Genomic DNA, 14,734 nt, shown 5'->3' with positions numbered 1-14,734 from the left:
ATTTTCCTTTAAGTGGCTGTTCGTATCAGGTCGAGCAGACGCGCGGCAAGCGCACTCACATATAACGCATCTGAATCTAAACTCGTGTTCACAGGCGAGCGCTTTGAAAAGCAGAAGAAACCCGTGCGTCTTGCGCTAACATTTTTAAAGCCGGCAAATTACGCGAGTGGGGCTGAATAAGTGCAGCAGCGACCTTCAACCCGGTGGCATGACAACTCCGGCCCTTGTCGTGGCCAAAAAATAGACCGGCCCACAGGGAATCCTCCCGGTCCTCCCTATGGCCAACCCGGGCCTGGTTTAAAACCTTATACATTTCGCAAAGGATGTTTTTCAGCACTTTGTTCGAACAGCAACTCAGCGACCCCTCCCTTCGCGAATTTTTTTTTAAGCTGAAACGGGTCCGCGGTGTAAAGCGTCAATTAATAGGCTTGTTTGAGATGCAGCTTGCCTTGCCTGTAATTCAGACGAGAGCAGACGGCTGCAGTGAGGGGAGGAGTGAAAAATGAGCTTTTAAGTCAGACACTTCACCAATCTCGCAGTCCAGTCGACTACAAACGTCAGCACAGATCACGTTCGCGTATTTTATCGTGGATTAAAAAGATGCAACTTAAATACCAATAAATGCATTTACATAAAGATGTTTATAAGGAGAATCAACGAAGGTGAACTGTTCGTTACTGGAAAGGGTTACTTAGCAAATGTTGGGATGAATAAATCTAAGTCTATGTGGTTATATAAACTCGTTTCTGTTGTGTGAAATATAAACAGCTCACAGTACAAATAATTCAACACCAATACAAAAGTTTGCAGGAATTCGTTAAAAATATAAATTACATAGTAAAGAACAATTGAATTAATATAAAAACTACTACAGGAATTAGAGTTTTTAGAATTAAGAAGTCATCAGCTGACATCCCCAGGCCAATAAGCATTAAGCTGTGTCATCAGCAAGTCTTTTCCCATCGTGCTTTTCGTCAACGCAGTTGGTGGAGAGCAACTGCGCTCGGCTGTAGAATCCGACGAGCCCGCCTCTCCATCGCGAGAGTTATTTTGCACACGTCAGCGTGACGACAGAGCAAGTCGGACGTAAGGCGGACACTTTTCTAACCGACATGCATCCTGCGCTGATCACCGGTGATCGATTCTGCGCAGAATTTGCTCATCTCAAACAAGCCTAACTTAACGCAGCGTACGCAATCGTCAATTAAGAGAAAACGCTTCCCCGCCAATGACGAGATTTTCCGTCTTTCCGCAATGCCGCTTTTATCCACTAGGTGGTGCACTTCCGCAACTTTTAAACCCGGAAGTATTGCCCTGCAAGCTGCTGCATGTCCGTGTCTGTTTTAAAGATCGCTGAATGGGATCTCTATGAAAAGTCCGTCACAAAAATGGAATTATTTCTGCTTTTTGCTCAAAATGTGGTGTTTTTGCAGAAACCTACCCATATTCAAAAGCTGATTACAAAAGAACAACTGAAGGTAGGAATAAACGTTTTTTTTGGTTTGAAAGCAGAGGGTCTGTTCTTTCATTTGGTATATTGTATGTATATATATTCAAAGAAGAACATTTTCTGGAAGGCATTAAACTTTGGTGAAAATCATGAAAAACGCTGGGGCTGGCTGGCAACTTTTTTAAAAAACGCTGGCGGTGAAAGAGTTAAGATCGACAGCCCGAATTTTAGGCAAGTTCACCCTACACTGTTAAACCTTACCAGGCTTTTTAGGAGTAAATTACTGGCAACACTGTTGCCAGCTAGTTACTGTACAGCATCTGTAACGGTGACTTACTGGCAACAGTGTTGCCAGTATAGTACTGTGTCTATGACAATACAGTGAATAACTGGCAACAGTGTTGCCAGTAATTTACTGTCTCTGTACCACTACGGTGTTGCCAGATTTATACTGTAGGTTAGTAATTACAGTTAATAACTGTCAGCAGTGATTTCAGTCAATTACTGTACAGTACCACATGCTTCAGGTAGAATACTGTATCTACAGCATATAAAATGCCGTACTCATTGTGGTACTCTAAAACTTTTGAAAGATTCTTTTTTTTAACGTTACTTTATTAAAAAGGGTTAAATAGCCCCCAAATATTTAGACAAATACACTTTATTACTGTGGAAATAGATTTCAGGATAAGAGGACGAATTTGGGGTAAAACAGAAAACACTTTATTTGCTAACATAAAACAAAACCCACGAGGGGGTACACAACATAAAACACTGTAAGCAGACAGATAACACTAAACTTGACAAGATCACTCGGCTAGATAACCACACAAACCCGAGAACAAAACAAAATGAATTATATAGATAAGAACAAACAAGATAATGAGGGGACACAGGTGATGTGAGAAAACCAATCATTACTAATAAGCAGGAGAACGAGGGGGCGGGGACACCCAATAAACAAGGCCATGAAACTCCACATAGAGCATGGGACTGCAAGAACCCTGCCATCATGACTACATATAAATACAAAACAAGTAGACAAATTCTTTTAAGACACTTAATAAAATCATGTCAAATCCCACCCTCAAAAATAAAAAAGATCTCCGTTGTCACCGTTGACCCTCAGGTTATTCCAAACCTGCAGTAATTCAACATAATTTAAATGACCTTCTTATATCCTAACAATTCAAGCATTAACAAAAATGCTCCATAAAACTCGAAGTAGAAACCAGAAATTAAGCTCTGTTTTTTGCACAGGCCTACTAAAGGGTTAATGGTGCCACATGGTGATCAACAGTAAAAATTACAAATTTGACATCTTTGCAAAAGGAAAAACCACCAACAATCAAAAATGTATGATAATAAGGTGTCATGGCTTTGCAATCAAAAAATGTTGCTATAATGGAAGTTAATGGGGCAAAAACAGCCACTAACAATAAATGAGGAAGAAAAAAACAAAATCTGATGCTGCACAAAAACTAAAAATTCATCAAAGCCAATGTTTTTTTTCTAACCTTTGAAATGCCCAAGACTGTGAAAATGGTTTAAAAATCCAGTCCAAAATCACTTTTTATATTGAAAATAAATAATTTTGTGTTTTTTCCCAAATAACTCACATCATTTATGAACTTTGCAATTAAAGAGTTACAATCATGGAATTTTTTAAAAATATTTGGTAATTTTGATCAGTATTGAGGTTGATTAACAGATTTATTTATTTTTTTGAAAAAATAGTAATCTGAGAAATTTTTATTTATTTTCATAATAGGAGATGCTAAAAACTTGCTAATCAGGAAGCTATTTGGAATCTTACCTTTATGTGTTTTAAAGACACTCATAACAGTTTACTTACTCATAGTTGTGTGATCCATTTTCAGCTTTTAAACATACAAATCCACTATTATATTGTTCAACACAGCATGCTCCAGAGTAACAAACAATCAAACAAACAAATAAGTTAATCAAGACAAATTGGTGACACCTGCACCTGTGGATGAATTGTTTGTATGCATGCATCCAAAAATAGGAGAGCTAAGAAGAAAAGTGGAGCCATCTTTAGATCATTATCAGTTTGCTTATAAGAGTAACCGTGGTACTAATGATGCCATTTCAACACTAATGAACCTTGTTTTGAAGCACCTGGAAAGTCCAGTTGCCTATGCAAGGTTGCTTTTTATAGATTTTAGTTCGGCGTTTAATACAATTCAACCACATATTCTTTTGGAGAAATTACTAAGTTTAAATGTTAATTCTTCTCTAATATATTGGTATCATTCCTTCTTGATAAACAGGACGCAACAAGTAAAAATTAACTCTGTGTTATCTGATGTTGCAGTAAGTAGTACTGGGGCTCCACAAGGTTGTGTAAGTTCTCCTTTTCTATTTACTTTATACACAAATGACTGTGTTAGTCACCAATCAAACCAATTTATATTAAAATTTTCAGATGACACGGTCATTGTGAACCTGCTAACAAGAGATTCCAGCACTGATGAGTATAAAGCAGCTGTGGAGGGGCTTGTAGACTGGTGTGATGCTCATCACCTCCTGATTAATGTTAAAAAAAACTGAAGAGGTGATTATAGATCCCAGATCACTGGGGGACAGGAGTCCTGTCATAATACATGGACAGAATGTTAGACAGGTGGCTTCTTACAAATATTTGGGAGTTCATATTGATAATGAGCTGAAATGGCAAACCCAAGAAGTCACCAGCGTTTACATTTTTTACGAAGATTAAGATTATATGGAGTCAGTATCAATATTATGCAAATTTTTTATAAAGCTACGATTGAGTCTGTTTTGCGTTATGGAATTACCAATTGGTTTGGAAGTGTAACGATGAAAATGAGAGCCCAGATAAGCAATTTAGTTAAGGTAGCAGGGAAAATCATGGGAGTACGGACACTAAACACTTTGTTGCAGCAGGCAAATACAATTGTACTGAACCCCTTACATGTTTTGTATTCAGAGTATGTGTTGATGAACTCTGGAAGGCGATACAGGGTCCCATTATGTAAGTATAATCGCTATAAACATTCTTTCGTCCCACAGTCGATAAAACGGCTTAATGAGCAAGGGTGATGATATGTTAGTGAATAGTAGTGGTACTGTATGTTTTTAAGGTAATTCAGGTGTTGTATTAGCAATATTTAAATATACTCAATTAGGAATGTACTCTTTTTTATAAGAAATGTATTATTATTAGAATGCGCCTTCTTTAAATATTTAGTTTTTAATTATTTATTATTTAAGGTAAAGTGTGTTATGTGTAATAGATGTATGTATGAATGTTGTTGTTGGGGAGGACTGATGTGCAGCAGTTCTCTCATCTAAGACAAATTTCTCCTAAGGGAGACAATAAATGGTACCTTGATGCACATGTATGTGTGCGTATGTGTGTGTTAATGCATTAATCCTTGTTTTCTGACTGAAGATGTAAACAGTTTTCAATAAATTGTGAAGTAGTGCATCATGGGGAATGTAGAGGAAAGTAATTTACCAGATAATATTACAGTTATTTCCCTTAATTGGTGCAAAGAGTAATTTACTGTAGTGTATTATTAGTGCAGCATAACTGCACCTCATATCACAGTTAAATACCTTTCACCGATGTTAAAGCTAAATACTGCCAATTTTACAGTTATTTACCCAGAAATCTACAGCAAGGTTTAACAGTGTACTGTAAAATCCAGCTTAAGGTGGTGAGATGGTTTTAGCTGGTCTCCCAGCTTGGTTTTTGCTGGTATTGCAAGCTGGTCTAGCTGTGTTTTGGTGACTTTTTAAGCTGGTCTAGCTGTGTTTTGGTGACTTTTAAAGCTGGTCTAGTTGTGTTTTAGTGACTTTTTAAGTTGGTCTAGCTGGACTTATCTGGTCATGCTGGAAGACCAGCGGACCCACCAGCTTGACCAGCTTTGCCAGGCTGGTTGGACCAGCTTACACCAGCTACTGCCACCTTAAACCAGCTAAAACCAGCTACCAGCTTATGCTGGTCTTTGCTGGATTTTTCAGTAGGGGAAGTCTTTTTTTTTAGGTCTTACTGAGGAGATTGTTTTCATAGTTAGACACCACACTAGCCAGCAGTGCTAGCTTCTTAGTTCCTGATATTAAGAGGCAAGCACTAAGATAAAAAATACAGAAAAAACGAAATAACCTACCCAAAAAAGTGTGTTTACAGTAAGTTATGATTGCTATGTCAAAATGTAAACATGTAAAAGATAAAGATTAAAGCAGTTACCTCCGGATTTCAGAATGATTGTAGCCTGTAGCTGCTCAATCCAGACCAGCATAAGCTGGTAGCTGGTTTTAGCTGGTTTAAGGTGGCAGTAGCTAAGTCCAGCTAGACCAGCTTAAAAAGTGACCAAAACACAGCTATGCTGGCCTTAGCTGGATTTTTCAGTAGGGAATGGTATAACATGCTAAAACAAAATTGTCTATTTTGTAATGAACCCGACTATACAGGAGGATGGTAGAGAAACTGAGGCCGAAGAGGGAAGAAGCAATGTTGTAAAGACCATTTCAAAAGATGTAAACAATACTAGTCCAGAAGCACTTCCTGTTTCCGTTTTTTAACACTAGATAAACGTTGGGGTAAAATAAACCAACAGAACATATAAACCTGAATTAAATGAAGTTAAATAAACATCTTAAAGATGATAATGTATGTGAAATAAAAAAATAACTCTCACAAACTGTAACAGGAAGTGTTTCTGGACCAGTGTTGATTACATCATTTGAACTGGTCTATATGAGCAATGTAAAATCAGACTTTTAGAGATAAAAGTGCTAAAAATAAAAATATTAAATGTCATAGAAAGGATTAAAATGTTACTTGTTGAACACATGTTGAAAAATTGTTACAACATTAATTTTATATTTAATGTTTAAATAATGTTTTGGCAGATAGAACCTTATAATTCTTAGCAAAAAGTGTTATTTTAGAATTAGAAGGTTCTATCTGCATTTGACCCCTTCCAGAAATCCACATTTAGAAATTTGAGAGGATTTTGATATTGTATATTTAGAATGCATTTAGGGTCCCTGTTATTTTCATGTTTGAAAGAAACTTCTTCCCCATGTAAGTTTTCCTATATGTAATGCAAAAACTTTGAAGCTCAATATCTCAAAACTGCTCAGAACGCAGATAGAACCTTATAATTCCAAGGGGACGAAGTCTCCTTACATCCTGATACTAATCACTATGCTAAAATGTCTACATATATTTGTATAAATATATGAAGTTTCGTTGCAAAACGAGATAAATCCATTTTTTAACATTTTTGTCAAAACATGTTTATTATTATGTTATCATGTTATTATTTTGTTTTATGCTGCTACTTAGCTGTATTTTTAAGTTATGAAGGTTTAAATTAAAACAAACCAACTGCAGTTGAATTGAAATTAATTGGAATGCACAACCAAAAAACTAGATTTCTGAACAATTAACAAAACGGTAGTTATCTCGTTTTGCAATGAAACTCTTCATATGTCATCTATAAAAGACATAAGACTATTAAATGTTCTACAAATCATTGAACTTGGACCGAACGCAATAATTGGACACATGCAATTTTTGCTCCTCTTCTGTGAATGTGTTTTGCATGCCACTACGCAACTTGTTCACGCAGACATCATACATCATCAGCGTGTTCACGTGCACTTTGTAAACAGAGGCAAACCAACTTTCCTGCTGAATTGACAAGCTGCACATGAGTAGCTATGTGTTACTCGTGTATTTTTAAGAATTAGCATAACAATATTTATGTTTTCAAAAATACAAGCAAACTATTACGTCTACACAACCGAAAACGTGCTGTATTCTGATTTAAAACAGTTGTTTATGTTGTTATTCACTTTGTACAGCACAGTTTTCTCATTGGTGAATGAGACATGAAATGTGGACGTCTGGTCTGTGTGTGTTCATGTGTTTCAGGCTGTTTACACTTGGCATTAACATGTGTTTTCGTCGATCAGATCACAAGTGGACGACGTTAATGCCAGGTGTAAACGGTGTTCAAAACGTTTTGAGCTCGTCCACTTTTGACCACTTTCAACCACATCCAGAGGTGGTCAAACCACTTTCGATCGGATCGCTTTGGAGTTGCGGAACGCACATGTGGTTGAATGCGTTCGAACAGCCACACGCGACCGCCTTCTCTCCGCCCATTTATCTAATCTGAGGTATTAAACACAAGTTTTACGTCTTTTTTGACCTAAATTCATAGTGAGGTTGCCTTATTATTCTCTCTGATGAAAAATAAGCATGCAGTAAAGCTGATTGATTTACTACAAATACATGGCTGTATACAAACCCAGTAGCACAACAGTTTCTATTCCATCATCCCTGCTAGGCTGTTATTTTCTATTTTTATCATATAACTTCCGTTTTAAGATTATGAATTCTACGGTTTCCTTTTCTCCACTAAGATAAAATAATATTTTTTAAAGGAATTAAATAAATTATTTTAAATTATTCTCTTTTTAATATGCACATGAAACGTTGAAGTTTAAAGCCCTTATTTTCATCTGTATAGATACCTGTACAATAACTTCCTTTTTTATTACCACATTACATTCAACTGTGATCGTCATAATAATAAAGTAAAAAGAAACCTGTTATACAATATATGGTGTCTGTGCAGTGAAAGTGTGACAAGCTTGTCAAGTATGCAACGTATATTCAAAATATAGTGGTGTTCCTCTCAGCAGTCTTTACTCCTCTCTACAAGCTCTTGCAGTTCATTTCTATTGTGCTACCATATCACACTGTGCATCTGGACAAGATGATATCAATGCAATAATAGGTCCTTTAACTTTCCTTGAAAGAATAAAAAGAATGACAACATACTGAATAATTATGTAAAATTTCATTTACCAGCCGAGAAAATAGGCCTATAGCAGAAGTCAAAAGACATAATCATTGTAAAAATGAACAAAGAATTTACTGAATAATCTGAACAGTTCCTTTCTCAGTGTAAAAGCAAAGTTAATGGACAATTAATGACATTATGGTCCCGTGACATTAAGACTTTTAAAACCAATTCGGAAAATCACATAGCACACAATATAAAATAAACAAGTTTGACACATAACAAAAGTGTTTATAAAAGAGATAAATGTGATACTTTATTTACACATTTATAATTGTTGTATGAAAAACAACATGAATTAACACTTGTATATAGTTATGAACAGTATGTTTGCTTCCGGACACATACACGCATATACTCTTTAACAGCTTGGCACCTTAGCTAATGAAAAAAAAAACACACATTTTAAGGTGTTGACATCATGGCAGGTCATCACGTGGGTCACACACGCTGCTAGATGCTAAAAGTTGAAGACAGGGCTCAAAATTAACTTTTTTATTTGGTAGCATTGGTGCTCCCAACTTTAAAGAGTTCGGAGCACCAGCAAAAATTTAGGCGCATCCATCCAAAAATTTAAAAGCACCACAACTACAATGTAAATGTTAATAGATTTATTTTATTAAAAATAAAACACCACCACCGGGCTTTACACGTCCTATGGCCAGCATTTAAAAGTTGGTCTTCTTTTTTATTTTATTTTATTTTTTGCTGCATAAATTCCTAAATTAATACCCAAATGCTGTTAAATTAGTATAGCAGCAATAATAATTTAACAATTACAGGTAACATGATTAAGATTACATAGAAATCGAGCAAACACGTAAAACACTGATTAATTGCGACATTACAAAAGTGACCCTAATATAGAAGGCTAATATATATTGGTATTGATAACTGCATTACCAGGATGCTTTTACTACTAAATAGGCAATGTTTTAAAAAATACAACAAAAACATACCATCAGCATTGTTGTATTCCACAGCAACACATGGACCTCAAGGATGTTTGTCGAATGTCCATTCACCAGCGCATGCGCACATACACCATCAAACACACTTTGACAGACAGGTCGGTGTCTCCATCAATAATAAACACATTTGTCATGACACGTCTTGTGTTTTTGGCACTTTCGCCATGTTTAAGCAAGGTACGTCTGGCGCTTAAAATGTTTTGATTCCGCCATTAACGCCGTTGTACAGGATTTACAGTAAACACAGTAAGTTACATTTTCATAATGGAGACACTCGAAATCTTTAAGCCACTCTCTCTGAAAGGTTTAACATCAACTCGTATTTTCCGGTGGTGGAGTTACATTTGAATCCGGATTGTCGTCAAAAAAATACAGTAATAACCTTGGCTGTAATCGGCTCGCTCTCGTCATGCTCGCAACGCGTTCGTCTTTTCACATTTCCGCGCTTCAACAAGGAATGACTGACGTTCATATTAGCCAATCTGCGGTCTTCATTAAACGCAAGAACTTAATGGTGAAATTTGATTGGTTATGTATCGTTGAAGAGAACACTGAACCTGGGACAGCGCCAGCACGCAGGATCACAATCAACTCGCGTCACAACAAAATGGGCAGTCGCACAAATGCTCCCAAATATATTTTAAGGTCGCACAGATTAAATTTCGGTCGCATATGCGACCAAACTGGTCGCAATTTCGAGCCCTGGAAGACGTTCGGACAAACGTTCGATAAGCCGTTCGTTGGTCGATCAGACATTTATTATTTGCACGTTTTATCCGCCATACACGGATAACCCGCCATAGATTAATAGTAAAGCGTAAATCAATCGCATGCGATGTATCATGCAGCCCTCATTTTAAGTTACATTACCCTGCTGAAAAAAACTGCGTACCAGCAAGACCAGCATATGTTGTGTTTTGGTGCTGGTTTGCTAGTGAACACCAGCTAATCCAGCTCCAAACCAGAATCAGCATCAGCTAAACCAGCACCAAACCAAGTCAACCATATGTTGCGTTTTGGTGCTGGTGTGCTGTTTTTTTTCAGCAGGGTATGAAGTCAGAGAAAACTAAATTATATATTGTAAATGGTTATGTGAAGCAAACATGTTGTTTTAATTGTTTCTTATGTTAAGGTCTTTGGTAGTCACAAGTTTTGATAAAATATCTGTTGGAAAAAATGTAGTAATCAGATTATAGTTACTTTTTGAAAAAAGCGGGAATACTTTCAGCATTACAATGGTTATATTTAAAACGAAATAAATCAGTATGTTTGCATAACAACACTATATTAAGCGTTGCTTGATTAACGACTCACGAGTGGCACCCGCTGGTGCATGCGCAAACGACACTGTCCGTGTGGAAAATGCTTTCATTTTTTGGAAATTCCGCTGCTATTTTGTTTAAAAAAAAGAAACTGCCACCAACATGGTTGTACAACGCAAACAGTGCCTTCCAGTTACGAAAACACGTTCTTTATCGAAGTACTCGTCACTCGACATCCAACCTAAATAAGCATTTGCAGGTAAGACTATAAAAGAAATCATGTTAGCCATGTAGTGTTTATTACTCCTTTAAAAGTCAGTGGTTTGTATGATCGCAGTTGTAAGTCTTATAGTGATGCTGGAATCTGTAGAAATTAGGAGAGTACCTTTTTTAGTACCTAAAAGTTCCTTTCATAATCTCGGTTGTTCACTGCTATGTAACGCAGGGAAACTCCCACTGCCAACGGTCCAACTTCAGTCAGGCAAATTAAAGAAAGATCACGGCTTTAGTCAACATGTAGGCCTATATTAAACTAATATGTATATTGTGTAGAATTTTTAAATGTTGTGTTTTTATTATTTCCTTGTAGCCTACATGTTAGTTAAAAATAAAACAAAATAATCTGTAATACCACATTGTAGCCACTAGATGCATGTATAATCCTTTATATAAAATTCTATTAAATTCTTGATAAATAAAAGATGTTGTTTTAAGTAATCCAAAAGTTATCAGTTACATTACTTTCATATTGTGGTTACTAAATACTTTTTTATGAAGTAATTTGTAAATGTAACAAAATAAATTTCTAAAGTAGCCCTCCCAAGCCTGGTTACTTGTGATATTGATCATAATTTGATTATTTGTTCTTATTTTACTATTAACTTGTCTTTTAACAATATTTTAAATGTTATACAAGTTTTTGGTGTCATAACCTTATTAAGGTCACTGGTGCTTTACAAAGACTGACTGTTTATTAACTCTTCCAACAAACATTACAGTGTTATGGTTTCTCTCTAGTATGAACTCTTTGATGGTATTTGAAGTGACTTGAATAAGCAAACGTTTTGTCACACTGAGAGCATTTGAAAGGTTTTTCACCTGTATGAATTCTCTTGTGCTTTAGTAATGAAGCCCGTTGACTAAAACTCTTCCCACAGACACTACAGTTATGAGGTTTCTCTCCAGTATGAACTCTCTGATGGTATTTGAAGTGACTTGAATAAGCAAACGTTTTGTCACACTGAGAGCATTTGAAAGGTTTTTCACCTGTATGAATTACCTTATGATTTAGTAATGAAGACCATTGACTAAAACTCTTCCCACAGAGACTACAGTGATAAGGTTTCTCTCCAGTATGAACTCTTTGATGGGTTTTTAAGTGAACTGACTGAGCAAACGTCTTGTCACACTGAGAGCATTTGAAAGGTTTTTCACCTGTGTGAATTCTCTTGTGAATTATTAAGATTGACCATTGACTAAAACTCTTCCCACAGAGACTACAGTGATAAGGTTTCTCTCCAGTATGAACTCTCTGGTGGGCTTTGAAGTGACATGACTGAGCAAACGTTTTGTCACACTGAGAGCATTTGTAAGGTTTTTCTCCAGTGTGAACTCTCTGATGAATTTTAAGATGTTGTTTGGTTCTGAAGGAATTTCCACATTCAGGGCAGTTGAAAGGCTTTTCACCAGTGTGTGTCCTCATGTGAACATTTAGATCAGAGGAAGAGACACAAATCCTCCCACACTGCTCACAGTGAAACTTCTTCTTCTTCTTCTTGTCTCTGTGGTCTTCTGAATGAAGTTTCTTCTCTTGTAAGGTAGTAAAGCTGATCTCAGATCTGGTGAAGAGTTTCTGTTCTGTGTGTTTTGAAAGAAACATGAAACAATTAAATTGTCATCTTTTCATTCTTATTCACACAAAAAAGTAGGGCTGCACGATATATTAGAAAAATTCATTATCATCGCGCTGGGCGTGTGCGATATACATATCGCATGGAGCTGCGATAACTTACATTTATTTTATGTGTCTATCATTTGTGTGTTGCATGCTTAGATTGTACAAATTACACCAATCTGAAGGTGTTTCCCACACATTTACTTTACTTGGGCGGCTCTCCCAGGTATATTAAAGATGCAGTTTGTATTATTTGCGCCGATAGATGGCGCCAGATCAAACAACAACAATGATATTGTCTACTGACGCTCTGAAGCAGCGTGGAATTATGGGATTTGTAGTCTTTAACTCAACCGCTGATGGCCATGAATCAGACGAGAACGAGAAATCACGTTGATGGATAAGGTAATCAAGTCTTATAAATGTTGCGTTTGATGACATCGTTTATTTCATTATGTAAGTTTATATGTGATGTTCAAAACGAAATTTTCAGTCATAGATATTATATTAGTCCAAATTCGATGGTTAACACAGCACAGAATTAAGTTTTCAACTTACAATCTACAATAATTTTTCACATAATGTATTGACAGTACAAATCTTATTGTGAAGTGTCTTAAAATGACCATTTATATTGCTGTACAATACCTTTGATGTGCATATCGTCCGCGGGAAGACGCACTGATTACAGTAATGTTGTGATCAATATAATAGCATACGTTTTTTGAAGGGTTACGAATCAAAACAACTCACCCATCGTGTAAAACACAAGCAGGATCAGAATCTCTGTCTAGTTAAATGCTGTTGTGAAGCTCTCTCCATCCAGATAATGCAACAACAAATTGATCCTCTCTCGTTTTGTTCCAAACTCTTCTTGGGTCGTTTGGTTGGCCCGTACGGTAACAGGAGCTGACACAACCAGCGGCAGACGGTAAAGAGTTATCCATAAGTTCATAAGCAAGCGCGTAGCCCGACAGGCGCTATCGCATAGTTCCGCATTTGTCCACAACATTTGTTCCTACTTAGCCCCTAAGCTCTGGAATGATTTACCAACCGATGTCCGAGAATCAGACACAGTCGATCATTTTAAATCTAGACTGAAAACTTTTCTCTTCAACAAAGCATTCACATAATTTGTCTAGGAAAGGTACTTAACTCGAAATAGTTATTTGTACGGAACAAAGCACTCGCGATCATAACACAGACCAACCAAATAAATAAATAAAAACCTTATCTTAACCTATGGTCGGATTGCGATTTTGGAACTTCCGTGTGTCCTGTGAATAGGATGCCATACAAACCCGTTTGCCACTGAACCTGCATTAACGACGACAGTGGGGCCTCCAGCCTTAGTCAAACGGGTTGGCACGTATGGTTGGGTTGTGATTGTGGCGATTTCTTTGTATTGGGAATAGTATGCCATACAGACCCGTTTGCCACTGAACCTGCATTAACGACGACAGTGGGGCTTCCGGCCTTAGTCAAACGGGTTGGCACGTATGGTCGGGTTGCGATTTTGGCGTTTTCTTGTGATCTTGTAAATAGTATGCAATATAGACCCGTTTGCCACTGAACCTGCATTAACGACGACAGTGGGGTTACAGGCCTTAGTCAAACGGGTCGACAGGTTTCATTTTCTCTTAAAGATCGGAAGGTGACCCTTAGTTACCATATATACCGTCGCAGTGGGCCCCCAATTTGCAAAATCCTCAACTGTGGATAATATAATTATGCCGCAATAGTTAGTCTGTCTGAAACTAAGCTGATTAAACCACATCACTGTGTGACACTTGCATTACATGTGAACAGCCCCTACGCTAATATGATTTTGTTTTTCTCTCCCTGTCTTGTCCTCGACCCTGAGGACAATGGGACAAACAGACCCAGTTCCGGTAAATGTGAAAGTCGACACACCTCTGATCTACTGGTCGTCCCTCAATGTGATGCCCAGCTGATGCCTGACCAAAGATCACCTGCAGAACCCACTTAATCTCCTTATCCGTTTATATGTGTGTATATACATGTATATCTCCCAAGGGTTTTTCCCTCCTAGGACTTTTTATTTTTTATTTCCTCGGCTAAACAACCCGGGGTTTTTGTTTTTTTTTCTCCTAGGGGTTTTTTTACCCCGGGGAGGTAGCCTGCTTGGGCTTAACTTAGCTGCTTCTTCTAGACGTTTCATTAGTAATACGCTCGCTCATAATGTCGAGTCATAGCCGCAGCAAATTTGACTGCTTATGCTATTTATTATTATGTTGTGCTATCTGTCGTTTTTCTGTGCTTTT

At 37.1% G+C, this 14,734-nt stretch overlaps 1 protein-coding gene across 4 annotated transcripts in view; it reads right to left on the bottom strand.

The window, feature by feature from the left end:
• Window positions 1-14,734, bottom strand: part of LOC129439007 (uncharacterized) — a 109,430-nt gene that overhangs the window by 11,199 nt on the left and 83,497 nt on the right. The window contains exon 3 of one of the 4 annotated variants that reach the window (XM_073863497.1): window positions 8,308-12,412. The exons of the other annotated variants lie outside the window; for them this stretch is intronic. Within the exon in view, the coding sequence (XP_073719598.1) occupies window positions 11,556-12,412 (857 nt within the window). The 3' untranslated portion in view covers window positions 8,308-11,555. Of the gene's footprint in view, window positions 1-8,307; window positions 12,413-14,734 lie in introns of those variants that run through there. 4 annotated transcript variants of the gene reach the window in all.

Source organism: Misgurnus anguillicaudatus, chromosome 24 (assembly GCF_027580225.2).
Source record: "Misgurnus anguillicaudatus chromosome 24, ASM2758022v2, whole genome shotgun sequence".
In the NCBI taxonomy this organism is placed as follows: domain Eukaryota; kingdom Metazoa; phylum Chordata; class Actinopteri; order Cypriniformes; family Cobitidae; genus Misgurnus; species Misgurnus anguillicaudatus.
This window is presented reverse-complemented; position numbering and strand designations above follow the sequence as displayed.